The 26,431-nt window shown below is 38.9% G+C and overlaps 1 protein-coding gene and 2 non-coding genes across 20 annotated transcripts in view; all 3 read right to left on the reverse strand.

Annotated features, from left to right (window-relative positions):
- The window catches only part of cep295 (centrosomal protein 295), a 103,972-nt gene that overhangs the window by 32,193 nt on the left and 45,348 nt on the right, over positions 1-26,431 (reverse strand). For 15 of the 18 annotated variants that reach the window (XR_010018691.1, XR_010018688.1, XR_010018689.1 and 12 more), the window contains 8 exons: positions 25,996-26,084; positions 24,883-25,450; positions 21,101-21,326; positions 20,092-20,256; positions 18,621-18,854; positions 14,474-14,565; positions 4,542-4,680; positions 3,118-3,360 (listed from right to left, as the gene is read on the reverse strand). Coding sequence is in view for 11 of the 18 variants with exons in the window: in XM_063053863.1 (XP_062909933.1) it covers positions 3,118-3,360; positions 4,542-4,680; positions 14,474-14,565; positions 18,621-18,854; positions 20,092-20,256; positions 21,101-21,326; positions 24,883-25,450; positions 25,996-26,084 (1,756 nt within the window). In the remaining 7 variants the exon portion in view is untranslated. The remainder of the gene's footprint in view (positions 1-3,117; positions 3,361-4,541; positions 4,681-14,473; positions 14,566-18,620; positions 18,855-20,091; positions 20,257-21,100; positions 21,327-24,882; positions 25,451-25,995; positions 26,085-26,431) is intronic. The other 3 variants (XM_063053858.1, XM_063053856.1, XM_063053865.1) reach the window with 3 other exon arrangements.
- Positions 10,643-10,710, reverse strand: LOC134349984 (small nucleolar RNA U2-30). The gene has a single exon (XR_010018797.1). It is a non-coding gene; the product is annotated as a small nucleolar RNA U2-30 (small nucleolar RNA).
- LOC134349985 (small nucleolar RNA U2-19) lies at positions 10,812-10,884 on the reverse strand. The gene has a single exon (XR_010018798.1). It is a non-coding gene; the product is annotated as a small nucleolar RNA U2-19 (small nucleolar RNA).

Raw genomic sequence — 26,431 nt, forward strand, 5'->3', positions numbered from 1 at the left:
CTTCGTTCACCATGAGCTAAACGTTTAATTATATCTAGTTTTACACTAAGTAAAGCGAGCTCTTTTAGGCTTTTCCAATACCTTAGAACTCATCTTGCTAATGGATGTACAAAATAAATGAGATAAGGCACATGTTTAAGCAATGCCGGCTTGAATGCAGTTCCCGGGGAGGAGCTTGGCTGTTCGGGCGCGCGCTGCCTTATTTCGTAACAGTGAAAACACCTTCTGTTAGCGAAAACAGGTAACTAATGTAGGTCTTTCATAACAGCGAGGTTTTGCAAAGCAAACGTTCGGAAAACAGGGGCCACCTGTACATAAGCTTGTGGCTGACACGAAAAATGGTGGTGTTGGGAAGACTGTCTAAGACTCCAGTATGATAATGATCAAATGAAAAAATATGCAGTGTTGGCAGATAGAATGTAATCCTGAGAAGTTCAAGGTGATGCATTTTTGGGAAGTCAGATAGGAATAGGACATATTGTAATTAGTAATCCACTAAGGAATGTTGATAAATAGAAGTACCCCAGGGTTCAAGTCCATAGTTCTCTGAAAGTGGCATTGCACGTAGATAGGGCCATGAATAACCTCTCAACTTTTATATTCTATGCCCAATTTCATAAAATGGAATTAGAATATAAATGTTGAAAGGATATGTTGCAATATTACAAAACACTGGTTAGATCTCACTTGGAGTATTCTGTGTACTTGTGGTCACATTATAGGAAAAATGTGATTCACTGTGGAGAAGGAGAGAGCATAGAGGAGATTTGCCTGGATTGGATGGCAAATTGTGGGGAGAAACTGGATACACTGGGCGTGTTTCCCCTGGTTCAAAAGAGGCCAACAATTGAAGAATGTAAGATTTACAAGAGGCATAGTTAAGATAATAATATATTTTAATTGTGGTAGGGGTTTCAAACACAACAGGGTATAGATTTAAAATAGATTTTAAAGGGAATCGGGGGGGATTTTGTTTTTAAAACAGTCTAGAGATCACTGACAGATCAAGTGGTGCAAATAGATTTAAGAGACATGTAGATAGGCACTTGATTAGACATGGCATAAAGAGATGCAGTCCAAATGCAAGCAAATGGGATTAGTGTAGAAGGGCAAAAAGGCCACCATTGATGTGATGGGCTGAAAGTCCTGTTTCTATGCTGGATGGCCAGGAGTCTATAATTTGTGCATTTCTGAAGATTTATGCTAAAGCTTAAAAGTACGCAGCATTGATAACCTTTAGGAATGCATTGCAGAATCTGATTATATGATAAAGTTAAGGAAGATGCAGAATGGCATGAGAACATTTGGTCTAAATAATAAAACTTTTATTATGGCATTTAACATAATTATCTCTAGACTGAAACACTTGGCCGAATTCAGCCTGCTGCTAATGGTCCACATTCGAATGCACACAACTGAACCAAATATGGTGTGAGACAAGCTAGTTTTGGCCTCCAGAAAGAAGTATTTGGTGATGTGCACTAAGGTCTCAGTGACATAGAAAATAAAACATAGAACAGTATAGTTCAGACTTTTGTGGCCCATAATGCTGTGCCGACCTTTTAACCGACTAAGATTAACCTAACTCTTCCCTCCCACACAGCCCTCCGTATTTTTTTCCACCCATGTGCCTAAGAATCTCTTTAATGTCCCTAATGAATCTGCTTCCAACACCACATTCCTTGCACCTATCACTCTTGGGTATAAAAAACCTACTTCTGACATCTCCCCCTATACTTTACCCCAAGAACCTTAAAGTTATGCCCCATCAAATTAACCATTTTATCCCTGACAAAGTCTCTGGCAGTCCATATATATCTACAGTATACCTCGTATCATATTATATATTTCTATCAATTTACCCCTCATATCCTTTGCTCCAAGGGGGAAAAAAAGCTGTATATCATTAAACTTATCCACACAAGACATGCCCTCGAATCCAGGCAACAACTTGGCAAATTTTCTCTGCACCCTCTCTAAAACCTTTACATCCTTCCTACAATGAGGCAACCAGAACTGAACACAATACTCCAAGTCTAACCACAGTTATAGAGTTGCAACAATACCTCACGGCTCTTAAACTTAATCCCTCGAATAGTGAAGGCCAACACACCATATGCCTTCTTAACCATCCCACAACTGCAGCTTTGAGGGATCTACGGACATGAAACTCTCTGTTCCTCCACACTACTAAGAATCCTAAAATTAACCTTGTACTCCGCCTTCAAGTTTGATTTTCAAAAGTGTATCACTTCACTTTTTCAGGTTCAACTCCTGCCACCTCAGTCAGCCCTGCATCTGAAAAGTGCTCCTGTGTTATCTATGACAACTTTCTACACTATTCACAACTCCACCAACTTTTTGTGTCATCTGTAAACTTACTAACCCACTCTTCCACTTCCTCATCTAAGACATTGAGAAAAATCACAACACGAGTTCCAGAACAGATCATTGTGGAACATCATTTGTCACCAATCTCCAGGAAAAATACACTCCATCTACCATCACTGTCTGCTACGTGGGCAAGTCAATTCTGAATTCAATGAGTAGGCCTCAGGTCACTCCTCCTCAAAGATCCACCAGCCTTTCACAGATAGCAAGGCTGGCAGTAGAATCCTGTCTTCTGTCAAAGTTACCAACATTTTAAAGTGACTCTGATATTCAACTTTTAAAATTTTAGTGATAATTGTAAAATTTAAGAATTGTAGGTTAAAAACTAGAAACACTAAAATCATGTGACTACAGTGGTTTGAAACTAGTAAAAATAAAAGTTTTCCACTTAATGAAGACTCAAATACATGGAGTCTCTAATCCTGATGCCAAAGTTAATATTTCTTAGCACACCCAGGCTCCACCATTGGTCTCAGTATGGGGGACAGTAATGGAACAAACAGTTGGTGTGCTGACATATTACTTAGTTCAGAACAGCTAAACATTGGAGAAGGCATATGAAAACCTGATTGGGTTAAATGCAGGTCCTGAAGACAAAGATACGATTAATTCCACTCATATTTAACTTACCCACTATAGCATGCAATCTTAATTTTGTTTAAAGCCTGATGGGCTTTTAATGACATTTTCTTGGTTTGTTATGCATTTTCAAATAAAACTTAATACCTTGACATTTTCCACCTGAATCCAGTAATTTGCTTAGATCTTGGGTATACTTCTCAATTAGTTTTTCAATATTGCTTTCATTAGAAGTACTTCTTTCCTCACTGGTGCTAAAAACATTACTTTGGGCCTTCATTGTATACTGGTATTCAGGAAATGAAGGTGGCAAATTCCATATGCATACAGGCGAAGTAGGAGTTGACTGTCTACTAGGAATGTTGTCAATGGTACATTGATGGTCACCTGCTGAAAATAAAGTAATATGAACAGTATTCTAATAACTCAGAAATTTTCAGTATGGACATAACACATTTTGGATTACAAAAGTCACCTAGAGATAGAAATTATCTTTTTTAAAAAAAGGCTGAATATTCAGAAATGTTATTTAGGATTTAAGGCACAACAATAGAAACATACAAACTCTACAGCATAATACAGGCCCTTCGGCCCACAAAGCTGTGCTGAACACATCCTTACCTTAGAAATTACCTAGGGTTACCCATAGCCCTCTATTCTTCTGAGCTCCATGTACTTGTCCAGGAGTCTCTTAAGAGACCCTATCGTATCCACCTTCACCTGCAGCCCATTCCATACTCACCACTCTCTGCGTAAAAAAAAACTTACCCCTGACATCTCCTCTGTACCTATTTCCAAGCACCTCTCGTGCAAACCATTTCAGCCCTGGGAAAAAGCCTCTGACTATCCACACAACGTCTCTCATCATCTTCTACACCTCTATCAGGTCACCTCTCATCCTCCGTCGCTCCAAGGAAAAAAGGCCCACTTCACTCAACCTATTCTCATAAGGCATGCTCCCCAATCCAGGCAACAACCTTGTAAATCTCCTCTGCAACCTTTCTATGGTTTCCACATCCTTCCTGTAGTGAGGTGACCAGAACTGAGCACAGTACTCCAAGTAGGGTCTGACCAGGGTCCTATATAGCTGCAACGATAGCTCTCGGCTCCTAAACTCAATCCCACAATTGATGAAGGCCAATGCACTGTATGCCTTCTTAACCAGAGTCAAGCTGTGCAGCAGCTTTGAGTGTCCTATGGACTCAGACTCCAAGATCGCTCTGATTCTCCACACTGCCAAGAGTCTTACCATTAATGCTGTTATTCTGCCATCATATTTGACCTACCAAAATGAACCACCTCACACTTACCTGGGTTGAATGCCATCTGCCACTTCGCAGCCCATTTTGCATCCTATCAATGTCCCACTGTAACCTCTGACAGCCCTCCACACTATCCACAATACCCCCAACCTTTGTGTCATCAGCAAATTTACTAACCCATCCCTCCACTTCCTCATCCAGGTCATTTATAAAAATCACAAAGAGTAGGGGTCCCAGAACAGATCCGGCACTTATATTGTTAAATACTAGAAGAAACTAGATTTTTTAAAAAAAATCTATGTTACAAACCTGAATTTAAGGGACCAGGAGCTGTTTGTTCATGCAAAGGAAAACTTCCAGTGGACAATGTTGTGGTAGATGTTTGATCTACTTCACAGGTTTTTTCAACAGCATTAAAACATGAGTCCTTTGAATAGTGAGGAAATACCTACAAGCACAAAAAAAAGCACAATGATAGTATTAAAAACAGAATACCTTGTTGCAAATAACTGTAACCACAAATTTCAGGAAGAGAATTATTTCCATTTTGTTTGATTTTTTTTGTGATGTAGGCTTCACTGGCAAGATCAACACTCACCACACATTAATCATTGCCCTCAGAAAAGTGGTGGTGAACAAGTGCTTCAATCCATCCTCCAAAGGCAACCCCACAATGTTGCTATGCAGAGTATGCTAGAATTTAGATCCAGTGATGTTAATTCCTACTCTGATTAATCACTTTCTTGATGAAATTAAAATGACTGGATGGCAACTAACTGAAACGACCAGCAAATAGGATAGTTCTAGACTTGTACTTAAATTTACAGTTATTCCAATCTATGGAAAGGTGCCGCAAAAGGAGCTGATTGAAGAATGAAACACGAGACTTAATGTGTCACTTCCACATCATCATCATCTTTGGAATGGAAAGCACTGAGAGCATGAAATAATCAGCTCTTCCTCCAAGTCATATGACATACAGTAACTTGAAAAAGTATTCAACCCCACAACTAATTTCACATTTAACTGTCTCGCTTTCTAAATTTAAAATATATTGCAGTAAGATTTTTGAGCTAATCTACAAAACATTGTGCATGTCAAATCAAAAAGAAAAATTCTAAAACCTGTCAATCTACCAAAAATTTAACAACCAAAATTGAAGCTGAAAAAAGTATTCATCCCTTTTAATTACTGTACACAGGTGCATTACTGTATGTTATCTTACATCTCACTCAATTTGTTAATGTATCAAATTGTAGCCCCCCCCCCCCCGTAAGGTTCCAACAGTGTGGTATATCTTCAACACACCAAACCAAAATAAAGACAAAAGAGCATTCAAGGCAAGTTGGGGAAATGGCAATAGAGAAGTACAACTCTGGGGAAGGGTACATGACCTTCTTAAAAGCACTGAACAAACCTTGGAGCTCAGTGGAGTCCATTGTGGTAAGAGGGGAAAAATATGAAACCACAGCCACACTGCCTAGGTCAAGACGCTCCTCCGAACTTAGCCGCTGCAGAAGAAAGGCACTTGCAAGAGGGGTTACTGAGATGCCAACAGTCACTTCGAGTGAGCTGCAAAAGTCAGTGGCAACTGGAGCTGAAGTTCATGGTTCCACAATCTCCAAGGCCTTGCACAAAGGGTATTTATGGAAGAGTGGAAAGGAAGAAGCCCTGGCTAATAATAAAAGCAAAATATCTTTGCCCATCAGGACTTTGTAAAGCATCACCTAGATGATACTATAAAGATGTGGAAGGTAGTCTAAAGTGGAACTTTTTGACCTCAACACTAAGTGGTACGTGTGGCGGAAATCTAATACTTGACATCAGTCTGGTACACCATCCCTACTATAAAGTATGGTGAAGGTAGCATCACCCTGTGGGAACGCTTTTCAGCAGCAGGGACTGGAAATCTGATCAGGATCGAAGGGAAGATGAATGCTGCAAAATATAGAGAGATCCTGGCTAAAAACCCATTAGCCTCTGCCAGAAAGCTTAAACTAGGGAGGAATAAGTCTTTCATCAGGACACAACCCAAAGCACACTGCCAGAGCAACTATGGAGTGGTTTCAGATAAAGAAAATTGATGCCTTTGAGTCAGAGTCCTGACCTTACCAAATCAAACATCTCTGGCAAAACCTCAAGATTGTTGGCCACCACCACTCCAACTAACCTGGCACAGCTTGAGCAATTTTGCAAAGAGGAATATACAACATGTTGTGCAAAGCTAAAAGAGATTTATCTAAAAACTACTACTGGCTGTTATAGCTGCGAGAGGTGGTTCAACTAAGTACTGAGCAAAGGGGGATAAATTAATTTTGAACTACTGACATTTTCACTTTTTGAAATTTTTGTTTTTCTTGCTTTACAATTTTCCTTGTTTTTATGTGGGGGGGGTGGAACGAGGAACATGTGTTTCACAAATAAAAATTCTCAGCTAAATTGATCAAAATCCTTGGTTTGTAATACAGGTTTCCCCCGCCATCCGAAGGTAGAGCGTTCCTATGAAACAGATCGTAAGCCGAAATGTCGTAAAGCGAAGAAGCAATTACCATTTATTTATATGGGAACATTTTGTGAGCGTTTGCAGACCCAAAAATAACCTACCAAATCATGCCAAATAACACATAAAACCTACAATAACAGTAACATATAGTAAAAGCAGGAATGATATGATAAATACACAGCCTATATGAAGTAGAAATACTTTCTCACAATCATTGCCAGCACAGATCTCCATAGCGAAAATCTCACGCAAGCGCCGTCGGCAGAAAATCTCATGCAAGCGCTGTTGGCAAAAACATGGCGCAAGCGCTCTCCAGTAACCTTTAAGCTATGAAGCTGCCAAATCATACCAAATAACACGTAAAAATACACAGCCGAAATAAAGTAGAAATAATGTATGTACAGTGTAGTATCACTTACCGGAATCGGGACAGCGCAGAGCACACTGATGATGGCCTGTTAGGCTGAGTTGTCGCAGGCTGGGTGGTGCAGTGGCCCCCACCCTCCGGGCCACCAACCGATACATTGCCGCGAAGCACGCAGGGGTCCAGCGGTAGCTGGGATGCACCGAGCACATCTTTAAGAAAAAAGCTGAAATAAACATGCTAATTAATTACATGTGGGGCAGCACCTAATTAATTAGCATGTTTATTTCGGCTTTTTTCTTAAAGATGTGCTGTGTGCCTCCCGGCTACTGCTGCATTCTCCGCATTTGACTGCTGAGCCTCGTGCATTTTTCTATCATACAGTTCTTTGCAAGGACTCAAACCAGCTTGCAAATATCCTCCAAACCTACGTACCTTTCAAAATTAAAGTCGTACTTTATCATTACTCATTCGGTTTCGATTGTTATCCTTTCCTCTTCCAATTGCATCAGCTCTTCATCTATAAGTTTTTGGTCATGGGATGCCAAAACCTCTTCAACATCATCTTCGTCAACTTCCACAAGCCAAACTCACTTTGTCCTTGCTTCGTTCGCCACGATCTAAACGCTTAATTATGTCTAACTTTGCGCTAAGTGTAACACCCTTACGAGCTCTTTCAGGCTTTTCCGACACCGTAGAACTCATCTTGCAAACGACTGCTCACAGACACTTGTTAAAGCAATGCTGGCGAGAATGCCGTTCTGAATCCGGGGAGAGTGGCTGCTCAGGGCGCGCACTGCTTTTTATCGCGCACTGAATTTTTTTCATAACAGTGAAAACACCTTCTGAAAGCGAAAACAGGGTACTAATGTAGGTCTTTCGTAACAGTGAGGTTTCGTAAAGTGAACGTTCGAAAAGCAGGGGACACCTGTACTCATTTCAGTGAACAAAAGGTTGGGGACTGAATACTTCCACGAGGCACTGTACTTCATTTAAGAAATGCACTGAAAATATTCAGTCTTATAGAAATCATATTTAATAAGGAAAATCACATCAAAGTAATTCACAGGAAAATGTGCAAAATTTGATTATATCACTTAAGATACTGAGGCCAGTAACAAAAATATAGTGACAACAGTAGGTTTTAAAGAACCATTTAGAGATATTGTCTGAAGGCATACTGATGATTGCAAGATGTCCAATTCCATTTAAAACTCCTCAGCAAATAAAGCTGTTCGTGCCTGCACGCAGCAAGAGCTAGACTCCGTGGGCTAGTAAATGGTAATTAAGATTTGTGCCATTTATAATTGACCAACCCCAACACAGGTAAATTTATTCACCAATCATTAACATCCTTTGACATTGCCTTCATTCAATCACACAAGAGCATCTTTGTGGGTCAGCGTTGACCATAAACGTAACTGGACTAGCGACGTAAATACCACGCTGCAAAAGCAGGATGGAAGCTAGGTATCTTGCAGTGAATAACTCACTTCCTAATAAAATCACCAATTCCTTTCCACCATCTTCAAGCTACGAGTCAGGAGTGCAGATGATTAAACTTCATTCAAGCATGACACAACCCAGGCAAACAGTCCACTTGATTAGTATGCAATCAACTGCACACTACCCTAAACGTTCAATCCCCCCATTGCTCATGCCAATATAAAAGACACATTCGTTTCTCATTTTGGCAGCTCCAACATTTCTTAAACCAAATAACACTTACCAAAAACATGAAGAGCAAACCTACTGGAACATTATCACTGACAGATTCACCTGTAAGTCACACACCATTTTGACTTGGAAGTATATTGCTGTTCTTCATTAACACCACAGCCAAATCCCAGAAATCCCCTCTGGATTCCATCGGGATTAATGATAAAAATGCCACATCATTGTGACATTATTATCATAAGGAGGACATGATTTCAAAGCAATGACTCAGCATTACCTCCTAAAGGTAAACTACGAATGGTCAATGAACTCTAGCCTTCCCATCAGTGCTCAGATCCCCAAAAAACAAGTGAATTGCAAGAAAATTTAGGTACAGAATCCCAGTTTGTTTTGATGAAGGATACTGACCTAATACTGTGCAGCCTGTGAGTGTTTCCAATATTTTCTGTTTTTATTTCAGACCTTAGAGCTTTGGCAGTTTATGGCAGATACCAATGACAGAGCAATTCAAAGCAAGGATACTTGAAGTCAGAATTAGATGGGTACAGAAAACTCAAGGGGAATGGTGGGTTGAAGGTGTCTATACACAGAAGGATGGATGAGGTGATGGAGAAATTTTAAAACAAGGAAATAATTCACAATAAGCCGCCACTCAACTAGGAGTCAATGTAGTTTGCAAGTACAGTGACAGAAGAATAGGAAACACACTGAAATTTTAACATCTGGTTAGTGTTCGTGTGGAAGCGTCAGAAATGGGCGGTCTTGGATGGGCTCAGATGAGTGATCCAAAGTTTATCTTGAGTTCAGATATGCACCAAAATTGCATATCATCTGGCTCAGGCATGGAGAGCTGCCAGAAAGACAACGTCAATGCACATGAATAGATTTTTGTTTTCTGAGAACCAAAATACTAAGACTTCTGTCTTCCTAATAATTAGGACACTACACAGATGCTGACAGTTCAATGTACATGGTAATCCAAACTGTCCGTTTAATCAAGTTCTGGAATGGCATTAACTTATCTGTTATTTTAGTAAATAACAATATTGCAAAGTAGGTTAAAATGTTGGGATCAGATGAATATTTTAAACATTAAAAAATCAAAACAATTTCAAAAAGCGAGCAGTGACTTAGTCTTACTATAAGTTGTAATCATACTCTGAGGCTCACACTAACACCGAGTACTTGATGTAATAAACCATTTAAAAGCCTGTGCTTCCAACTTAAATTTTATCTAAAATCACAAATTTCCAAGTATACTTGAGTGACTGCAGCTACCATAGAAATTACCTTGTACTGACGTTATTTCCTTTAAAATTCTTTATGGAAGATTTGAATGCCAAGTTAGAAATATGATGACGTCTAACTAAAATTATAATAACCATGCAACAAAATGCTACTTCTAAAGGTGGATTGAAAGAAAGTCTACCCCAAAAAGTTCCATACATTTTACTTGTGAATAAATTTCCACAAAAATGTTAGAAAAAACGCTAGTCATGGTCATCTATATCCAGATCAGTAATTCCCAAGATTTCTGAGCTGCTAACTCTAATTAGAGCCAGAGTCATAGTGCTGACTTGAGAGACAGATTTTGAATGGTTGATTGAGATGGGGAAATAATAAAATAACATAGCATAAAGCAATGAATCATATTATTAAGAGAAACATAAAAATGAGCCAATTATAAACCACTGAGCTCAGTTCAAGTGTAGTGAATATTACTGAAGGTATCTTTGAATACCACTAAGTGCTTACATCATTGCTCAGTATAAAAGTCTCAGTTAAGCAACAGCCAGTCACACATGCAAATAATACATTCCACGCAAACTACAATCCACAAAAGCCACACAAAAGCATACAAAATATTGAGCTCAGTTCAAGTGTAGTGAACATCACAATTTTAGAAATCAGTGTGAATGTTTACATCATTGCTCAGTACCAACAATAAAGTGTACACACACACACACATACACGTACGTACACACACACACACACACACACACACACACACACACACACACACACGTTCTGCTTCTCTGGTCACTGCACCAATCATTCATTATTTAGTTCAAATAATGATCAGATTTGGCTATTTTTCATCACTGACCCACTGAACATCTCAGTAGATCTCAGAAGAAAAACCACGCAGAACAAAATGCTTTTGAAAAATGGAACATTCGTCCAGGCGAGACAGCTTCTCTCTACAAATTATAAGTTGTTAATTTTTGTGTTTAATGTTTCATTAAAGACAAGGCAGCAATTTAAAAATCTTATGTTAAGAATGCCAATCGTATCTTCTGGACACATAACACCCATTTTACAGCCAATGAAGTATTCCAAGTATGGTCACTGCTCACTGCAGTAATATAGAAAACTTGACAGGATTATTTTTCATTCTTTCAACAAGGTGGTTAGAAGCAGCCAAGGTAAGGAGAAAAATACTAAGTCACCTCAATTCACAGACCCAATTTCAAGGAAATAGTATGAAGAAAAATCACTCCCCTGTGTGCCTATACAACCCTAGAGAATGGCTTGTTTCGGTGTACCCTTTACCAAAAACTGAACCTCTGAACTATGTGAACTGAGTCACAATCTACAATATTCCTAGCTGTCTCTACAAGAATGGCAGGCAGCAACATAAGGCACCATTATCCCCCTGTCACAAATTACCTTTTCCTACATTATTATAGTGTTTCATAAGTACTTGATTAGTACTAGTGTATCTGGAATATGGCAAGGTATTATTGACACACACCCACGTAGATGCTCTGGTATTGACTTAGCGCTCAGCATGTATTTCCAGGAATGACCACTTAAGGAATCAGCACTAGAAGGAGCTCTTCTGGCATTATATGGAAGGGCTAGATTGATAGATCTGCCATACTGGGCAGAAGACCTTACATTCCCTTTTATGTGTATTCATATGTGTGGATGAATGAGAATTAAACTAAAGAGCAGAGACTGGAATCTTCAGGTAACCCTGTCCTCTACACTGCTGTACCAGGAATTTGGTACAATCAAAGCCCTCTCGTGGTATTCTCTCTGCAATGAATTGTTCTGTATCTCTGTGTGGAGAGGTTACCTGTGAGGGCTGGTGTTGGGTGATCTTTGAATTCAGTGCTGCAACCTGGACAAAGAGCTACATCCTGTATAGCATGGTGAATGCACTAATTGCAAAAATAGACTATAAACTCTACTTGTAAAAATGACATACAACAAAAACTGTATATGGCTTTCTTTATTTTCATACTTGCATTTAATTTCTTCTTTCTTAGTGTTTTCAGATGTATATATTGCAGCATTAGTACAAGACCATGTCACTTCTTTAAGCATTGCACACTCAAATGTTTGCAAGGCTTTTCCACTGAGCTTAGCCTCTTAATTTCATGTGTTTCCAGCAGCACGATGTTCTTCTTGATTCACGTCCCTGGGAACAGCCACGGATCAGAGTCCTCTGTAATGCACTTGTTTAGGACAAACCTCAACAAGAACCCTTTCACTCTTTCAAGATCCATAGTCCACAAGGGTGATGATGATCCTATGGTCATCACAACTGTCGAGGGTAATGCAAGCTGCAGGTGAGACACTAAGATAGATCAGAAGGGTAGGGTTCCTTACTGCCAGCCAAGCGAGGTGCCAAACTGACATGGTGAGAGTAGATGATTGCAGGAGATGAGCATTGGCAGCACCAGCTCCAACTGCTGAAAGACCATCTAGACCCACTAGTTTTTCTTATCACAATCCATTTTTGGAAGGACGAAAGCTGCTGTTGCCCCAGTTTGTTTAGCTACACAGCTCTCACCAGAACAGAGATCACGCCAAGAACGCAATGCCAGTGACCACTATACATGAAAAAAATCTCCGGGCTATGCAGTTAAACATAGGATGTAACAACTTCCATCATATCTGATATGAGGCGATGAGAGAAAACGTATTTTTTGTTGAAACCACTCCCAGCAATGGCCTGCCTTGCCAAGCAAGCCAGCATGCAGACTTGAGCCTCACACCTTAGTGTGGACAGACCCTCCTCACAGTCACGGGATATCATCCCTACAGGATAATACTTTACCATAGGAGTAATAGTGGAGGACAGGATTTCCTCTAGCTTGCTGGCATAGCAGTGCACAGTCCAAGAGGAGACCTTTCTCAAATTACTCTAGGACCACAATCTTTGTTACAAACTAGCATTATGTATGATTATTCTAAGCACGAAACCAGTTTATTGATCATTAAGCCAATCTAACTCTGCACAGAATTGCAAGGATTATAGTCATTCATAGCCATACAAGTGCCAGGAGAGATTAGTGGGGAGGGATGAATGGATAAGGGAATCACAAAGAAAGCAATCTCTGTAGAAAGCAGAGATTGGGCTGGGGGCGGGTGGTGGTAAAGATGTGTTTGGTCATAGGGCTGTTGAAGGTGGTAGAAGTTACAGAGAATGATGTGCTAGATGCAGAGGTCCATGGGTCAGCACTTAGCCCTGCAAGTGGAAGTGCTACTCCTGCTCACTCACATCCTCCCTTACCTCCATTCACAACCCAAACACTCTTTCCAGGTGATGCAACACTTCACCTGCAAATCTGTTGGTGTGGTTTACTGTATCCCGTGCTCCCAATGGGGGTTCCTTCTACATTGGTGAAACCCGATGTAGACTGTGACATTGCTTTGTTGAGCACCTTTACTACATCAGCAACAAGCAGGATTTCCAATGGTCTACCATTTTAATTCCAACCCCCATTCCCATTCCAATGTCAGTTCATGGTCTCCTCTATGCCATGATGAGGCCACTCTCAGACTGGAGGAACAAACCCTCATTTTGTGGGTCACCTCCAACCTGATGGCATGAATACTGATTTATCTAACATTTGGTAATTTTCCCCCTCCCTCTTCTTTCATTTCCCACTCTGGCTCCCCTCTTCTCCTAATCTGCTTACCCCCTCCCTTCAGTGCTTCTCCTCCTTCCTTTTTGCCACAGTCCACTCTCCTCTAACAGATTCCTTCTTTTTCAGCCCTTTACCTTTTCCACCTAGCACCTCCCACTTTCTCACCATCTCCCCTCCCCTATTTACCTGGCTTTCACTATCACCTTCTAGCTTGTAATTCTGCCCCTCCCCGCCCCCCCCCACCCTGTTATCCTGGCTTCTTCCCCCTTCTTTTCCGATCCCGATTAAGGATCTTCACCCAAAGCGTCGACTGTTTATTCCTTCCCATAGATGCTGCCCCACCTGCTGAGTACCTCCAGCATTTTGTGTGTGTTACTTTGGATTTCCAGCATCTGCAGATTCTCTTGCTTTTCAGACTAAATTTTTCTTTCTTTCTTACTAATAATAGGTAATAAATGCAACTGTCACTATCATGCTTTTTTAACGTGCTCCGTTTTGACATATTACTGCAGAAATCTGACAGCGAACATCATGAGTTCATTCTCAAGCAAAATTTAAATAAGAATCATAATAAAGCTTAATTTATTGCATTTAAAGACAACATTCTGCAGCATTACAGAAAAAGGGACAGAAATTAACTTCATTAAATTAGCTCATTCTGTGCTTTCATTTACAATTTGCTAATTATTAAGAGTTAAGCAAACATCAAGTATTACTCTGGTATGCTTTATGTCAGAAAGAATAATACAAATATCCAGAACAAATTTCAAAACTCCAAAGTGGTGATGATATGGATAGTAAAGTAATTACTTACCATACTATTTATGTTACATGAAGCTGGGTCACTGTATTCAAGCCCATCACTTTCAATTTTGGCAAAACAACTTGGTGACTTTGAAAGAGAAGCTGAAGACATTACAAAGAGGCTCAATTTGTAACCAAACACATGATAAATGAATAGTTCTAGTGCAAACAATAGTATGCTTTTTGGTCTAACATGATCGTCAATATTATTTTATCAGCTCTACTACACAGTACAGATCATAGAATACTGCATTATACAGGCCCTTTGGCCCACAGTGTTGTGCCAACCTAAACGGACCTATTCCATGACCAATCTAATGCTCATCTCCTACACAGCCCATAACCCTCCATTTTTCTTACATCCATGTGCCTATCTGTCTTTTAAATGTCCCTATTGTATCAGCCTCTACCACCACTCCAACAGTGTTCCAATCACCTACCACCTGTCACCTGTCCGTGTATCTAAAAAAAAACTACCTCTGACGTCTCCCCTAAACTTTCTTCCACTTTACCTTTAACAGATGTCCTCTGGTATTGACTGTTGCCACCACAGAGAAAAAGATCCTGGCTGAACATCATCTATGCCTCTCATAATCTTATACATCTCCACCAAGTTACTTCTTATTTTCCATCACTCCAAAGAGAAAAGCACTAGCTTGCTCAACCTTTCCTTATAAGACTTGTTATCTAATCCTGGCATCGTACAATTATATCCTCTCCAAAGCTTCCACATCCTTCTTATAATAAAGCGAACATAACTGAACACATTGCTCCTACTGTGATCGAACCAGAGTTTTATAGAGCTACAACATAACCTTGTGGCTCTTGAACTCAGTCCCCTGGCTAATGAAGGCCAGCACATCGTAAGCATTCTTAACCACCCTGTCAACTTGTGCAACAACTCTGAGGGATCTAGGGACTTGGACCCCACACTCCCTCTATATGGCCAATTAACCTTGTAATCTGCCTTCAAGTTTGATCTCCAAAAAGTTCATCACTTCACACTTTTCTGGATTGATCTTCATCTGTCACTTCTCTGCACCATTTACAACCCTATAGTAACCTACAACAACCTTTCACACTATCCAGAACACCTCAAACCTTTGTCATATTCAAACTTAATGGGGGAGAAAAAAACAAAATGAAGAGCAGTGGTTCCAGAAAAGATGTCTGTGGAACACCACTAGTCACTGATCTCCAGGCAATATATATCGATCTACAACCACTCGTCCCTTCTGTGGGCAAACCAATTCCACACAGCCAAGCGTACATAGATTCCACGCTTCATGACTTGATGGATCAGCCTACCAGAGGGATTTTTGTCAAACTTCTTACTAAAATCCATGAACAGTATATCCAACACTCTACCTTCAATTTCATTTGTAATTTCCTTGAAAAAAGTAGTTAGGTTCATGAGGCACCACTTGCCCCTCACAAAGCCATGTTGACTATCCCCAATAAGGTTATGCTTTGCCAAATGCTCTTAAGAATTCTCTTCATTAGATTGCCCATTACTGACACAAGACTCACTAGTCTACAATTCCCAGGATTATCCCATGATGTTTCTTGTACAACAGAACAAGATCTGTCATCCTCCAATTGTCTGGTACCACTCCTGGGAGCCTGAGAGCCAGGGAGGACACATAGGTCATCATCAATGCCCCAGAAATCTCTTTCTTCGCTTTCCTTAGTAGCTTGGAGTATACCCCATCCAACTCCAAGGATTTAGACATCCTAATATTTTTCCATAAGTTCCAACACTGTCTGTTTCTTAAACTCAAGATAGTTCAGCACATTAGCCTATTCTACACTGACCTCATACTCGTCAAAGTCCCCCTCTGGTCAACATGCAGCGAAGTATTTACTGAGGACCTCCCAACCTCCTTTCCCTCCAGATGCATTTCCCCCTTTACCCAAGTATCCTTCCCTCACAGTAGTCATTCTCCTATTCTTCAAGTACATTGGAGTTTTTCTTAATCCTACTCGCCAAGGCCTTCTCACATTTCCTTCTAGCTCCAAGTCCCTGCTACCCTACAGTTCAAGAGCCCTGCCCAATTAATGCCTCTTAAACCTAAAGTTAAACCTTGATCCTCTTAACCTAATGCTCCACCTCTCTTGTCAACTGTGGCTCCTTCATCCTACCATCCTTTCCCCATCTCAGTGAGACAAACCTGTCCAGAACCCCATGCAAACCCTTAAAAGACCTTGAGATTTCTGCTATGCATTTACCTGAGAAACTGTTACCAATTTACACTTCCAAATTTGTGCCTAATACCAGCATAATTAGCCCTCCCTCATACTGTCTCCTACCCTTGTCCATGTATATACTAAAGGTCAGGGAGATGTGGTCACCATCTCCAAAGTACTTGTGCACTGAAGTTTATCATCTAACTAAATTTAGAAACTTAAATGATTCTATTCCAAGATTGAAAACTCATTTTTTAAAATAAGTATATAAAGTTTACGCAATAGTTTAGCAGCACAGTGATAATCATTGGACAAGTTATCAAAAGACCCCGACAAATAATCAAGGAAAAAGTTCAATTTCACCATTTCATCCATGCATTTTAAATTCCATGGGAAGAGACATACACATTAGGGGCATTTAATAACCTCTTAGATAGGCACATGGAAAAATGGAGGGCAATGTTGGAGCAGAGGATTAGAGAGATCTTACAGCAAGTTAAACAGTCGGTACAACATCGTGACTGAATGGCCTTTACTATGCTGTAGCATTCTATTTTCTATGAAATAAACTTCGAATAAAGTCTAGTTCCCATTCAGGCGGCGCAATAATTTCAAAACTTTTTCATGGCCTTTAAAACATGCACTTCCCATAACTTAAGTCTCTTTTCTTTAAGAAGGTTTAACATTTTTCATTTGGATTACTAACTTATTTGATTTGGCAATAGTATGACACCACACAGCAGTAAATCTGGTAATTAAGAGTTAAATTAACAGACTTGAATAATGAAATTGGATTGTACAAAATAAAAAATATTCTGATTCCTAAAAAATAAATTTTGGAATGCTTTAATAGGAAATCTTTATTAGGAGATAATTAGCTGAACACAAGAAAGGTTATACCAAATGAATTAAAAATCTTTAAAATGAATGCTGTGAATGAGTGACTGAAAATACAAGATTACTGCAAGTGACATAACAATGGCTACTTAAAAGTAATAATTTCCTGAGCTCTAAGTTTTTATTATGAATTCCAAAATTAAACTTGTTCGGTGTAACAATGAAAATATCAAAATGTATATAAGGAAATCCAAATCATAACATCAACAGCTTGCAATCACATAGCTAAACATCAAATCTGTTTCACAGAAGTCTAAAAACATTGATAACGAAGATGCTTCAGGGGCAGAATTCCAAAGGTTAGAGCTTTGGCAGCTGGATGTACTTGCGTCAATGGTGGAACAATAAAACCTAGATCATCACGAACACAAGAGATTCTGCCATGCTGGAAATCCAGAATAACACATACAAAATGCCGGAGGAATTCAACAGTTCAGACAGTATCTTTGGAAAAGAATAAACAGTCAACGTTTTGGGCCAAGAGCCTTCATCAGGACCGGAAAGGAAAGGGGAAGAATCCAAAATAAGAAGATGGGAAGTGGAGATGATCACGAAGCTACAGTTAGAAGAGTGTTAACACCAGTGGGAAGTATGGTTAATGGAGATTATGGGGAGTTCAAGACCACAGACAAATGTGAAAGGAATGATGAGAATGCTTTACTGAAAAAAAGGACACTGCAGAATTAGAAACATATGGATATTAGTAAGAGTAGAAGTGGTATGGGGAAAATAGAATAGAATGACAGATAATGCAAAAATAAAGTTTATGAAGATGGAATTGAGACCAATCAGGGATGTGACTGCCAAGTTTAAAATTCATCTTGACCTTAAATATTACACACTTTGATTCAATTTAGAGTTACCAAGAGAAAATAAGCTTGTGGATAGGGACCCAGTGTAGGATAAAAGACTTCCTACTCATACAGAACCAGGTATCAGATCAGCAAATCTGACAATTTAAGGACAGAATGAAAGAGTAGGACAGGAGGTGAAATGGAACTCAAAAACTTTTACCTGAAAGTCTTAGAGTTTTAATTAATTACACATACAAGTACTCACACAAAATTGTTTACCTTGCACTGGAAGACTGCCAGTTTCCAAGTTAAGCTTCTCTCGCCAAGTCATTCTGCCTGTTTGAATAGATTCTGCAGTACTTTTTGGCACACTAGAATTTTGACTACTGTGTGTGGACATGTTGGACAAATCCAATTCCATTACTTCAGAGGAATGAGGAGGATCCATTATACTTGGTATTAACTCTTTAGCTACTGATTTATAGCAGTCGTTTGACTTTGTCATCCCGTCATCTATCAAAGAGCAAACTACTTCAATTAAGGCCATAAATTAAGCAATCAAAAAAAGTAAAGCAGCATTTAAGCGTACATTTTAATGACTGTAACAAGCCAAAAAGGAACCCAAAGAGAAGGCAAGTAGCAAATTATCACCCAAAAAAAGTGTAAGAAACAAGTTAAACTCCTCGCTGTGTATCTAAAATTAGCCAGTCTCAGGCCTTACCAACTTAATTTGTTGAAACTATCAAGCAATTCAGAGCTAACAAAACACCTGGCTAAAGCTGTTTATTCGTCACTCATTTGTGCAAAAAAATTGGCTAAAAATAGTGTGCCCAACACTTAGACTAACTATCCCCTATTCACAATTCCTGCTCAAGATTGCATCTAAGGGATCATTATCCTCAAGGTTGATCACTTAACTGCACTTTAACTTTAATTTGAAAGCTGAGTTTTATTTAAATTCAATATGGTTGGTCAAATCTTTGATTATATCAGAAGGTGAAAACAATCAGCAGCATAACAGATCTTTGGTTAAAAGTTATATCTATTCTACTTGGTTGGGGAATTGGGACCACAGATATACAACTGGCCAGTAATTGAGAGTGCATTAACAAACAAGGAATCAAAATTGCCACAATACAAAAGTAATTAAGATTAAATAATACACAAATGCATGATACTAAAGCAAGATTATACTTTAAGTTAACCATAGAAAACTCTGATTGTATAGCAACATGCCAAAAAACAATCAGAAAGATACAATATGGAAACAGTCTATCATTCACCAACTACTTACACTAATCAAACATTAACACCATTTTCTTTATTCTCTTCACATTTTTATTCGCTCCCTCCAAATTCTACCATTCATCTCACCAAGGAACATCTAGGGGCAAATTAACTTATTACTCAAATATCTTTAGGAGCACCCATTTAACCCCTTTAATCTGCTATTTTAAAAAACACGAAAATCCAAACTGAATTACAATACTAAATATACAACCATGTACGCTAATGTGGTCATAGGGAGTATGTGCAAACTCCATATAGATGCCACCAAAGGTCAGGATTGAATTTGGGTTTCTGGTAGAGAGACGGGGCTGTACTAGCTATGCCCGATAAATTCCAGCGTTTGGAAATAATGTTTCGCAAAAAGTCAGTCTGTGATTCCTTCTTCTAAAAGATACTATCCATCTTGTAAAATGTGGTAATGCCCCATTATCACAAGACTGGAATTTAAAAAAAATCTTACCATACATAGACAGTCTGTCACTTTTAGGTGATTCCACCTCCTGAATGGAACTTAATTCATGCTGTTCAATTACTCCACAAAGCCCCAACCTTGTCTTAGTTACAGGTGGTTTAGAACGCTTGTAATATCGAGTTTCTCTTATAACAGCTTCAACATTGGAACATTCTGTAGGATAATTTAATAAATACTTTTTCAAATCAAATTTGTTAGACAAAAATGTTCAGATGCTTAATTTGCATTTTCTCCATCATTTTAAACAACCCTCCCCAATACATGCATCATGCAGTAATGTTGCACATGCTCAGAGGCCATACTCAAATTCTTTCACAATCATACACCCACTTTTCACAGATCCTCTACTAGTCTTCCTCTGCTGCATCACACTGCCTCCAATATCCCATGGAGGCCCCAATTACATTGCCAGAAACACTGGACATGCCATGTTGTTCACAAGTCTGACTGGAAGAAATTACCAGGCGGACAGAGTAAAAGATTCAAGGATGTGCTCAAAGCTCCCTTGAAATAAATGCAATATCCCCATTGACTTCTAGGAATTTTTGGTCTATTAATAAAAAGAATAAGGATTCTACCCAGCCACCCACCATGTTAATCCCCACCTGCCCCACCTCTACAACAGACTGCAATTCCCACACTTGCCTCATCAGCCATTTCAAAATGATCAACAAAACTCAAAAGGAAATAATTTGATCTCAACCCAGAGGGACTGTCTAATGTGGTGGCTTGGGATACATGCAGGCAGGAAAATTGATTCACTATATTATTTAACAATGCACCAAATTCAAAGCCACAAAATAATAGCTGCCATTTTTCCTAGCATGTTTAAAGTCAAAACTAACTAAAAGCAGACAAATATAATGGATGAAATGGTAACTTCATAAAAGCTTCCATATTTATTGTTTAAGGGTCTCCAGTCTAAAATCTAATTATTAAAAAAAAAGAAACAATTCAAACACACAAATACAGCTATACAATTTATAGTTAAAGTTACCAGCTTGTTTTGTTTTGAAATCATAATACCAAAAAGGCAATAATGCTTCATTTATTTGAACTGATGGTGCTGGACCTTGGTCCTGCTCTTTGTTGGTGAAATCAGGATTCTTATTGGTTGATCCAGTATTAAAATTCTCAAAGGAGCACATCTGGTACGGCATGACAGTAAGCTGCTTAACATTTTCACTTGCGGGTATTACCTCCTGTAAGGCCAGGTGTCCAGACTAGAAAGAAGAACATTTAGAAGTGATGCCTCAACAAGCACGTTTTAACCCCTTTGATCTGCTATTTTAAAAAACACAAAAATCCAAACTGAATTACAATACTAAATATACAACCATATGCGCTAATTGAAAAAAAACTTTTCAGAAATAGCAAAATGTGTTGAATAATTGGGTCTGAACAACCCAGCCTGCTACAGTTAGCTGGAAGAATCTCCTTGGTAGAAATGGAGAATCTACCCACTTAAATAGTGGGTACTGCAGCTAAATGCACTGGAAGATCAGCAAGGAAGTCATCTAGCCTTTAAAGAGTAGGTGGCTACAACCATAACCTCTTTTTAGTGAGGGCACCCATAGCCATCTATAATCGAATAGGGTTTAAGATCTTAGAGTTCAGCAAATCCAATACCAGCACAGACTGAAACAAAGTGCCAAGGTGGAGCAGATGTAGGAGAATCAAGAAGTACGAGTCATGGTTTAAAATAAGTAGTTACTCACTTCAGACAGACAAGGTGAAATTTTCCCTCTCAGTTAATTGTGAGACTTGGGAACTCTATTCCTCAAAGAGCAGTAGATACAGAGTTTTTGAACATTCTTAAAAGATGAAAAGTTACAAGGAGTAGGCCGGAATACAAATTTGACATTACAATCCATATTTTATTTTAAATGAGAAAATTAAATAACCAACCGTTGCTCCTAATTTGTATGATTATATGTACATTTTGAACTCCCCAGTAGATCCATCTCATCAGCAAATACTAATTCAATTCAATTCCTAACATTCACCAATGCCCAATTTGTGGGCAAACCACAATGACCTTTCTATGAAGGCAGTTGAATGTAGCAGCAAGAAGCCATGATAAAGCAGAAGGCTAGGACATCAAAATAAATGCACTCAAGTTTTTGTACAAAGGAACATGGCTGTCACCCTTGGACAACAATCATTCCAACCCTAGTGACCAGAAAGTGAACTAAACCCCACAAATACTATGGCTACTAGGGCAAGTCTAAGAAATGGGATCCTGTAGTAAGCAACTCATCTCCGGTCCCTCTAAAGCTTTTCCACCATCTACAAAGCACAGAACAAAACTGAGTGGGATTGTGATCTGTAAGAACACCACAAAGAAGCTTCAAGGTGATTGACGCAAGTTGAATTTGTGGGCAAATACATGCAAGTGCAGTATAATGTGGATAAATATAAAGTTATTCAGTTTGGTAGAGAAAATAGGACGGTACAGATTTTTTTTACCACTTCAGTAGGGAAAACAAAACAGGAAAAACTTCTCCCCTTCCCCTACCAATACACCAGTCACTGAAAATAAAGACAATAAAATCACTAAATTCATACTTGTGGCATTGTGCGCACAGAAGGTATATAGCCAAGGAGATTGCAAGATGCCATGTGAAGAGCGATCTGGACAACTAAAGCTGCATTAAGAATTTAGAAGTGTAAGAGGGAATCCGATTGAAATTTACAACACTCAGACAAATAATGGGGTGAATATGGGGTGAATGCCTCCCTGGTCAGGTTGCCTGGGACAAACCGTCACATTCACAGAGTATTTTAGGGTAAACACAATTACGATTTTAATTAGTAATTTTTTCACCCAGAGAACAGTGAATGGAGAATTCTCAACAATAGAAGGGAATGGAGACCAAGTCCTTGGATATACTTAAGCAGGAGGTACAGTGTACATAGATTTCTAAAAACAAAAGATCTGGAAAACAGGAATAGATGATTATATTCAACTGCAGAGCAGGCTCAAATAGCTTAATACCACTCTTATTTTGTATGTTTCCATGCAAGTCAGAGGTATGATGGTATACACTCCACTTGCATGGTGAGTACAGTCCCAATATGCAAAATACTCATCAGCAAAGACAAAGCAACCCACTTGACTGGCACACATCCACTCCTCTAAATATCTGCACCTTCAACCATCGACTCCCCCTACCTGCAATGTAACCTGCAATTACTAAACTAGGCCATCTTGGTAGCATTCATCATACCCGTAGCCTTTACCACCAAGGAGGACAAAGTGCAAACACAGGGGAACATCAATGCCTGCAGGTCCACAAGTCACATATCATTTTTATTTGGAACGTATTCAGTCCTTGAATAATGCTGGATTTAAATCCAGACATACATTACAAGTGCCTGAAGATAGCTCATCAGCACATTTGAGAGTATTAGACATAGGTAATAAATGCTTCACCAGTGACAACTACATGTGGGAGCAGTTGGCAACAGAAACAAATGATCAGCAAAGAGTGAATGCAAAATAATTAACTGAACTCACCAGAAATAAATCCAGAGTGTGTATTGAAAATGATTACTTGAATTTATTGAAATTTTGAGTCCAGAAAACTAACGTATTGAGCTGAAAATGAGCTGCTCTTTTAGCTTACAATTAGTTTCAGTGGAGTAGTACAATATGTCAAGGAAGTGTTTGCACAAATGCGAGGGTGGGTAGGTATCATCATTCAAGTGATAGTGGAACAGACAGTTAAAAGGATTGGAATCAAACTTGCTGATTGGCTTCCTAAACTGCTCCATTGAAGTGTAACATAAGCTCAAAGAACAGCAATTCATTTAATTAGGCAAAGTACGATCTTGAAATCAGAGTTCAACAATTTTGGATATTTAGCATTCCAAAATTTCATTTCAAATTTTCTACAATTATACCACCTCCTCCAGATTGATCGTTTCCCCATGAAAACATTATGCTATCACTCCTGTCATTTACCCCACTAGACCATCTCCTCTGTGCTGTCTTCCACAAAGTTGTTACCCAATCTGCAACCGCACTTCCCAATGTTCAGCTCACACTGTGCTGAGTGAATGCGGTGCCACAGTTAATTTGTTGTTGTTCATGGAAAGAGAGCTTGGTGCGCTGGAAGCTAAAAGCAGAGCTGATCCATTTCCTGCACTTGCACTAAATTGAAAATATAATCCATAAATGTGACAAGCTCATTCTGATTTCTATGTTTGGCCCCAACACAATTCCATCAAATCTCACAAGTTCAGGGAAGAACATCTTCTGACCAGATACATTACAACCTTCCAGACTTGGCTTCAAGTTCAACAGCTTCAGGTAATATATAGTTTGAAGTGTTTATTTGAAATTTCCAACATTAACAACACACTACACATTCACGACAAATCTGAATTTATACCACTTTCTGACTGACCTTATGCTCATTACGACCTTCCTATCACTCCTTGTCATTTTATTTACTTTGTACTGCCTTTCAGCTCTCAGATCTTTGCTCTTCTAACACTCCCCCATATTAAGCTGCACTTATAAAATCCTGTTTAACTCCAACTTTTCCCAGTTGTGACATTCAATCCCAAATGTTAACTTTCTCTCTCCATATGCACTACAAGTCCTGCTAAGTATTTATACTTTTGTTTCTAATGCATTACTCCAAACACCCTAGTATAAGCCCCACACTTGGGAAGTCATAAATCACCTACCTACATAAATATATTAGTTTGCTTTGCAATCAGATTCTTCACTCTGTACGTGGAAGCCACTTTGAGATGAGCAACATTTACCTGATTTCCAGTCCATTTCTTCTCCATGCCTTGATATTGCTGTTGCTGCATCTGTTCCATTAATTGGTTTTGTCTACAAATGAATTCTTGTTGTAATTTCTGTGTGGCAAGAAGATCTTGCCTCTGCCTCCATAGTTGTTGCTGCAATCCTATTAAGTGTTCTTGCTGGAAAGAAAGATCCACTGATGAGGCGGATACTCTTTCCTGATTCTTTAGTATTTCAATAGGTTTTGTCAAGGGTATCGAACACATTGACTGCTTCAATCTTTCCTCTGCAATTTCTGTTGTTCCTGGTTGTGTACGTATGGACTTCAATTCATCCTCCATTAAACCCACATGACTCAGGACTTGCTCTGACTCAACTGCATCTAAAATCGTCAGGGAAGGTTCTAATACTTTCACACCATTTACTTCAAAACCACGCCTTTCAGATCTTAAAAGATCAAGGTGATTCTTGCTTTCACTGTGCACCTGGCAGCTTGCAGAAGTGGAATCAGAAGGCAATCCTTTTTCCAACAGATATTCATTTAATTGTTTCCTGGTTTCTTCCACTATTGTTTTATGTAACCTTAAAATAAAATTGATTTGTGAAATAACGCTTTAATACAACAATACTGATTGCTTTCTTACAGAAAAGATACAAATGTAAACAAAAAATGAAAACTGACTTAAACCCAAAGGCAAGCTCCCAAGTAAAAATATATCATTACTCTCATGAAGAACATTTAGAATTCAGTTGTAAATAACTGTTACATCTTGTATTATAATTATTATGATAGAATGTTTTTCTTTTTTTCAATTCCACTGAAGTTTTAAAAATGAAAATCATAAAATAACTGGTGTTAGAAATCTAAAATAAAAACAAACACAGGAAATAGTCAGCAAGTCAGAATGTATCTGTGGAAAGACAAATTAATACTTTAGGTCACACCCAGTGAAATACGCATGATTTGATCTAACTCAGATAGATAGCTGCTGTGTTGAAATGTCAGCACAATTGTCGAGTCCAAGCCTGAACTGCATTGTGTATTATTTTATCAACCTTTCTTTAGATGGTTTTCAATAAATCGATAACTACAACAATCATCAACTTATTTACACCGAGCTTTTCACCTGTTTTGCTCAATAAGGTGCTGTTGATACTGATGGATTTCATCTTCTGGAGAAACTTCACTTGACACAATGCTCTTGGAATGTTTCAACTGCAAAGAACAAAATAAACCAAGCAATTTTCAGCAACTAGCCTAAACATGACAACACATCCATATCAAGCTTTGATTCACATTTAATCCACATTTAGTTCTCTAACTCCATTTACATTTTACTAATTTGCACATGGTTAAGGCAATGATCCAGAGATTATTTCCCTTATGGCTCTGCTTTTCAATTTTGCCCTGAGCTCTTCACAATCCTTCAGAAAAATCTCTTTCCTTATTGTACCTGTGGCTTTAGTGCCTACATGGACCATGAACACCGGATCCTCCCTCATCCTATTCCAAGCTCTTCTTTAGTCCAGAAGAGATGTCCTTAATGCTAGCATTGTGTAGAC

This window comes from Mobula hypostoma, chromosome 7 (assembly GCF_963921235.1).
Source record: "Mobula hypostoma chromosome 7, sMobHyp1.1, whole genome shotgun sequence".
In the NCBI taxonomy this organism is placed as follows: domain Eukaryota; kingdom Metazoa; phylum Chordata; class Chondrichthyes; order Myliobatiformes; family Myliobatidae; genus Mobula; species Mobula hypostoma.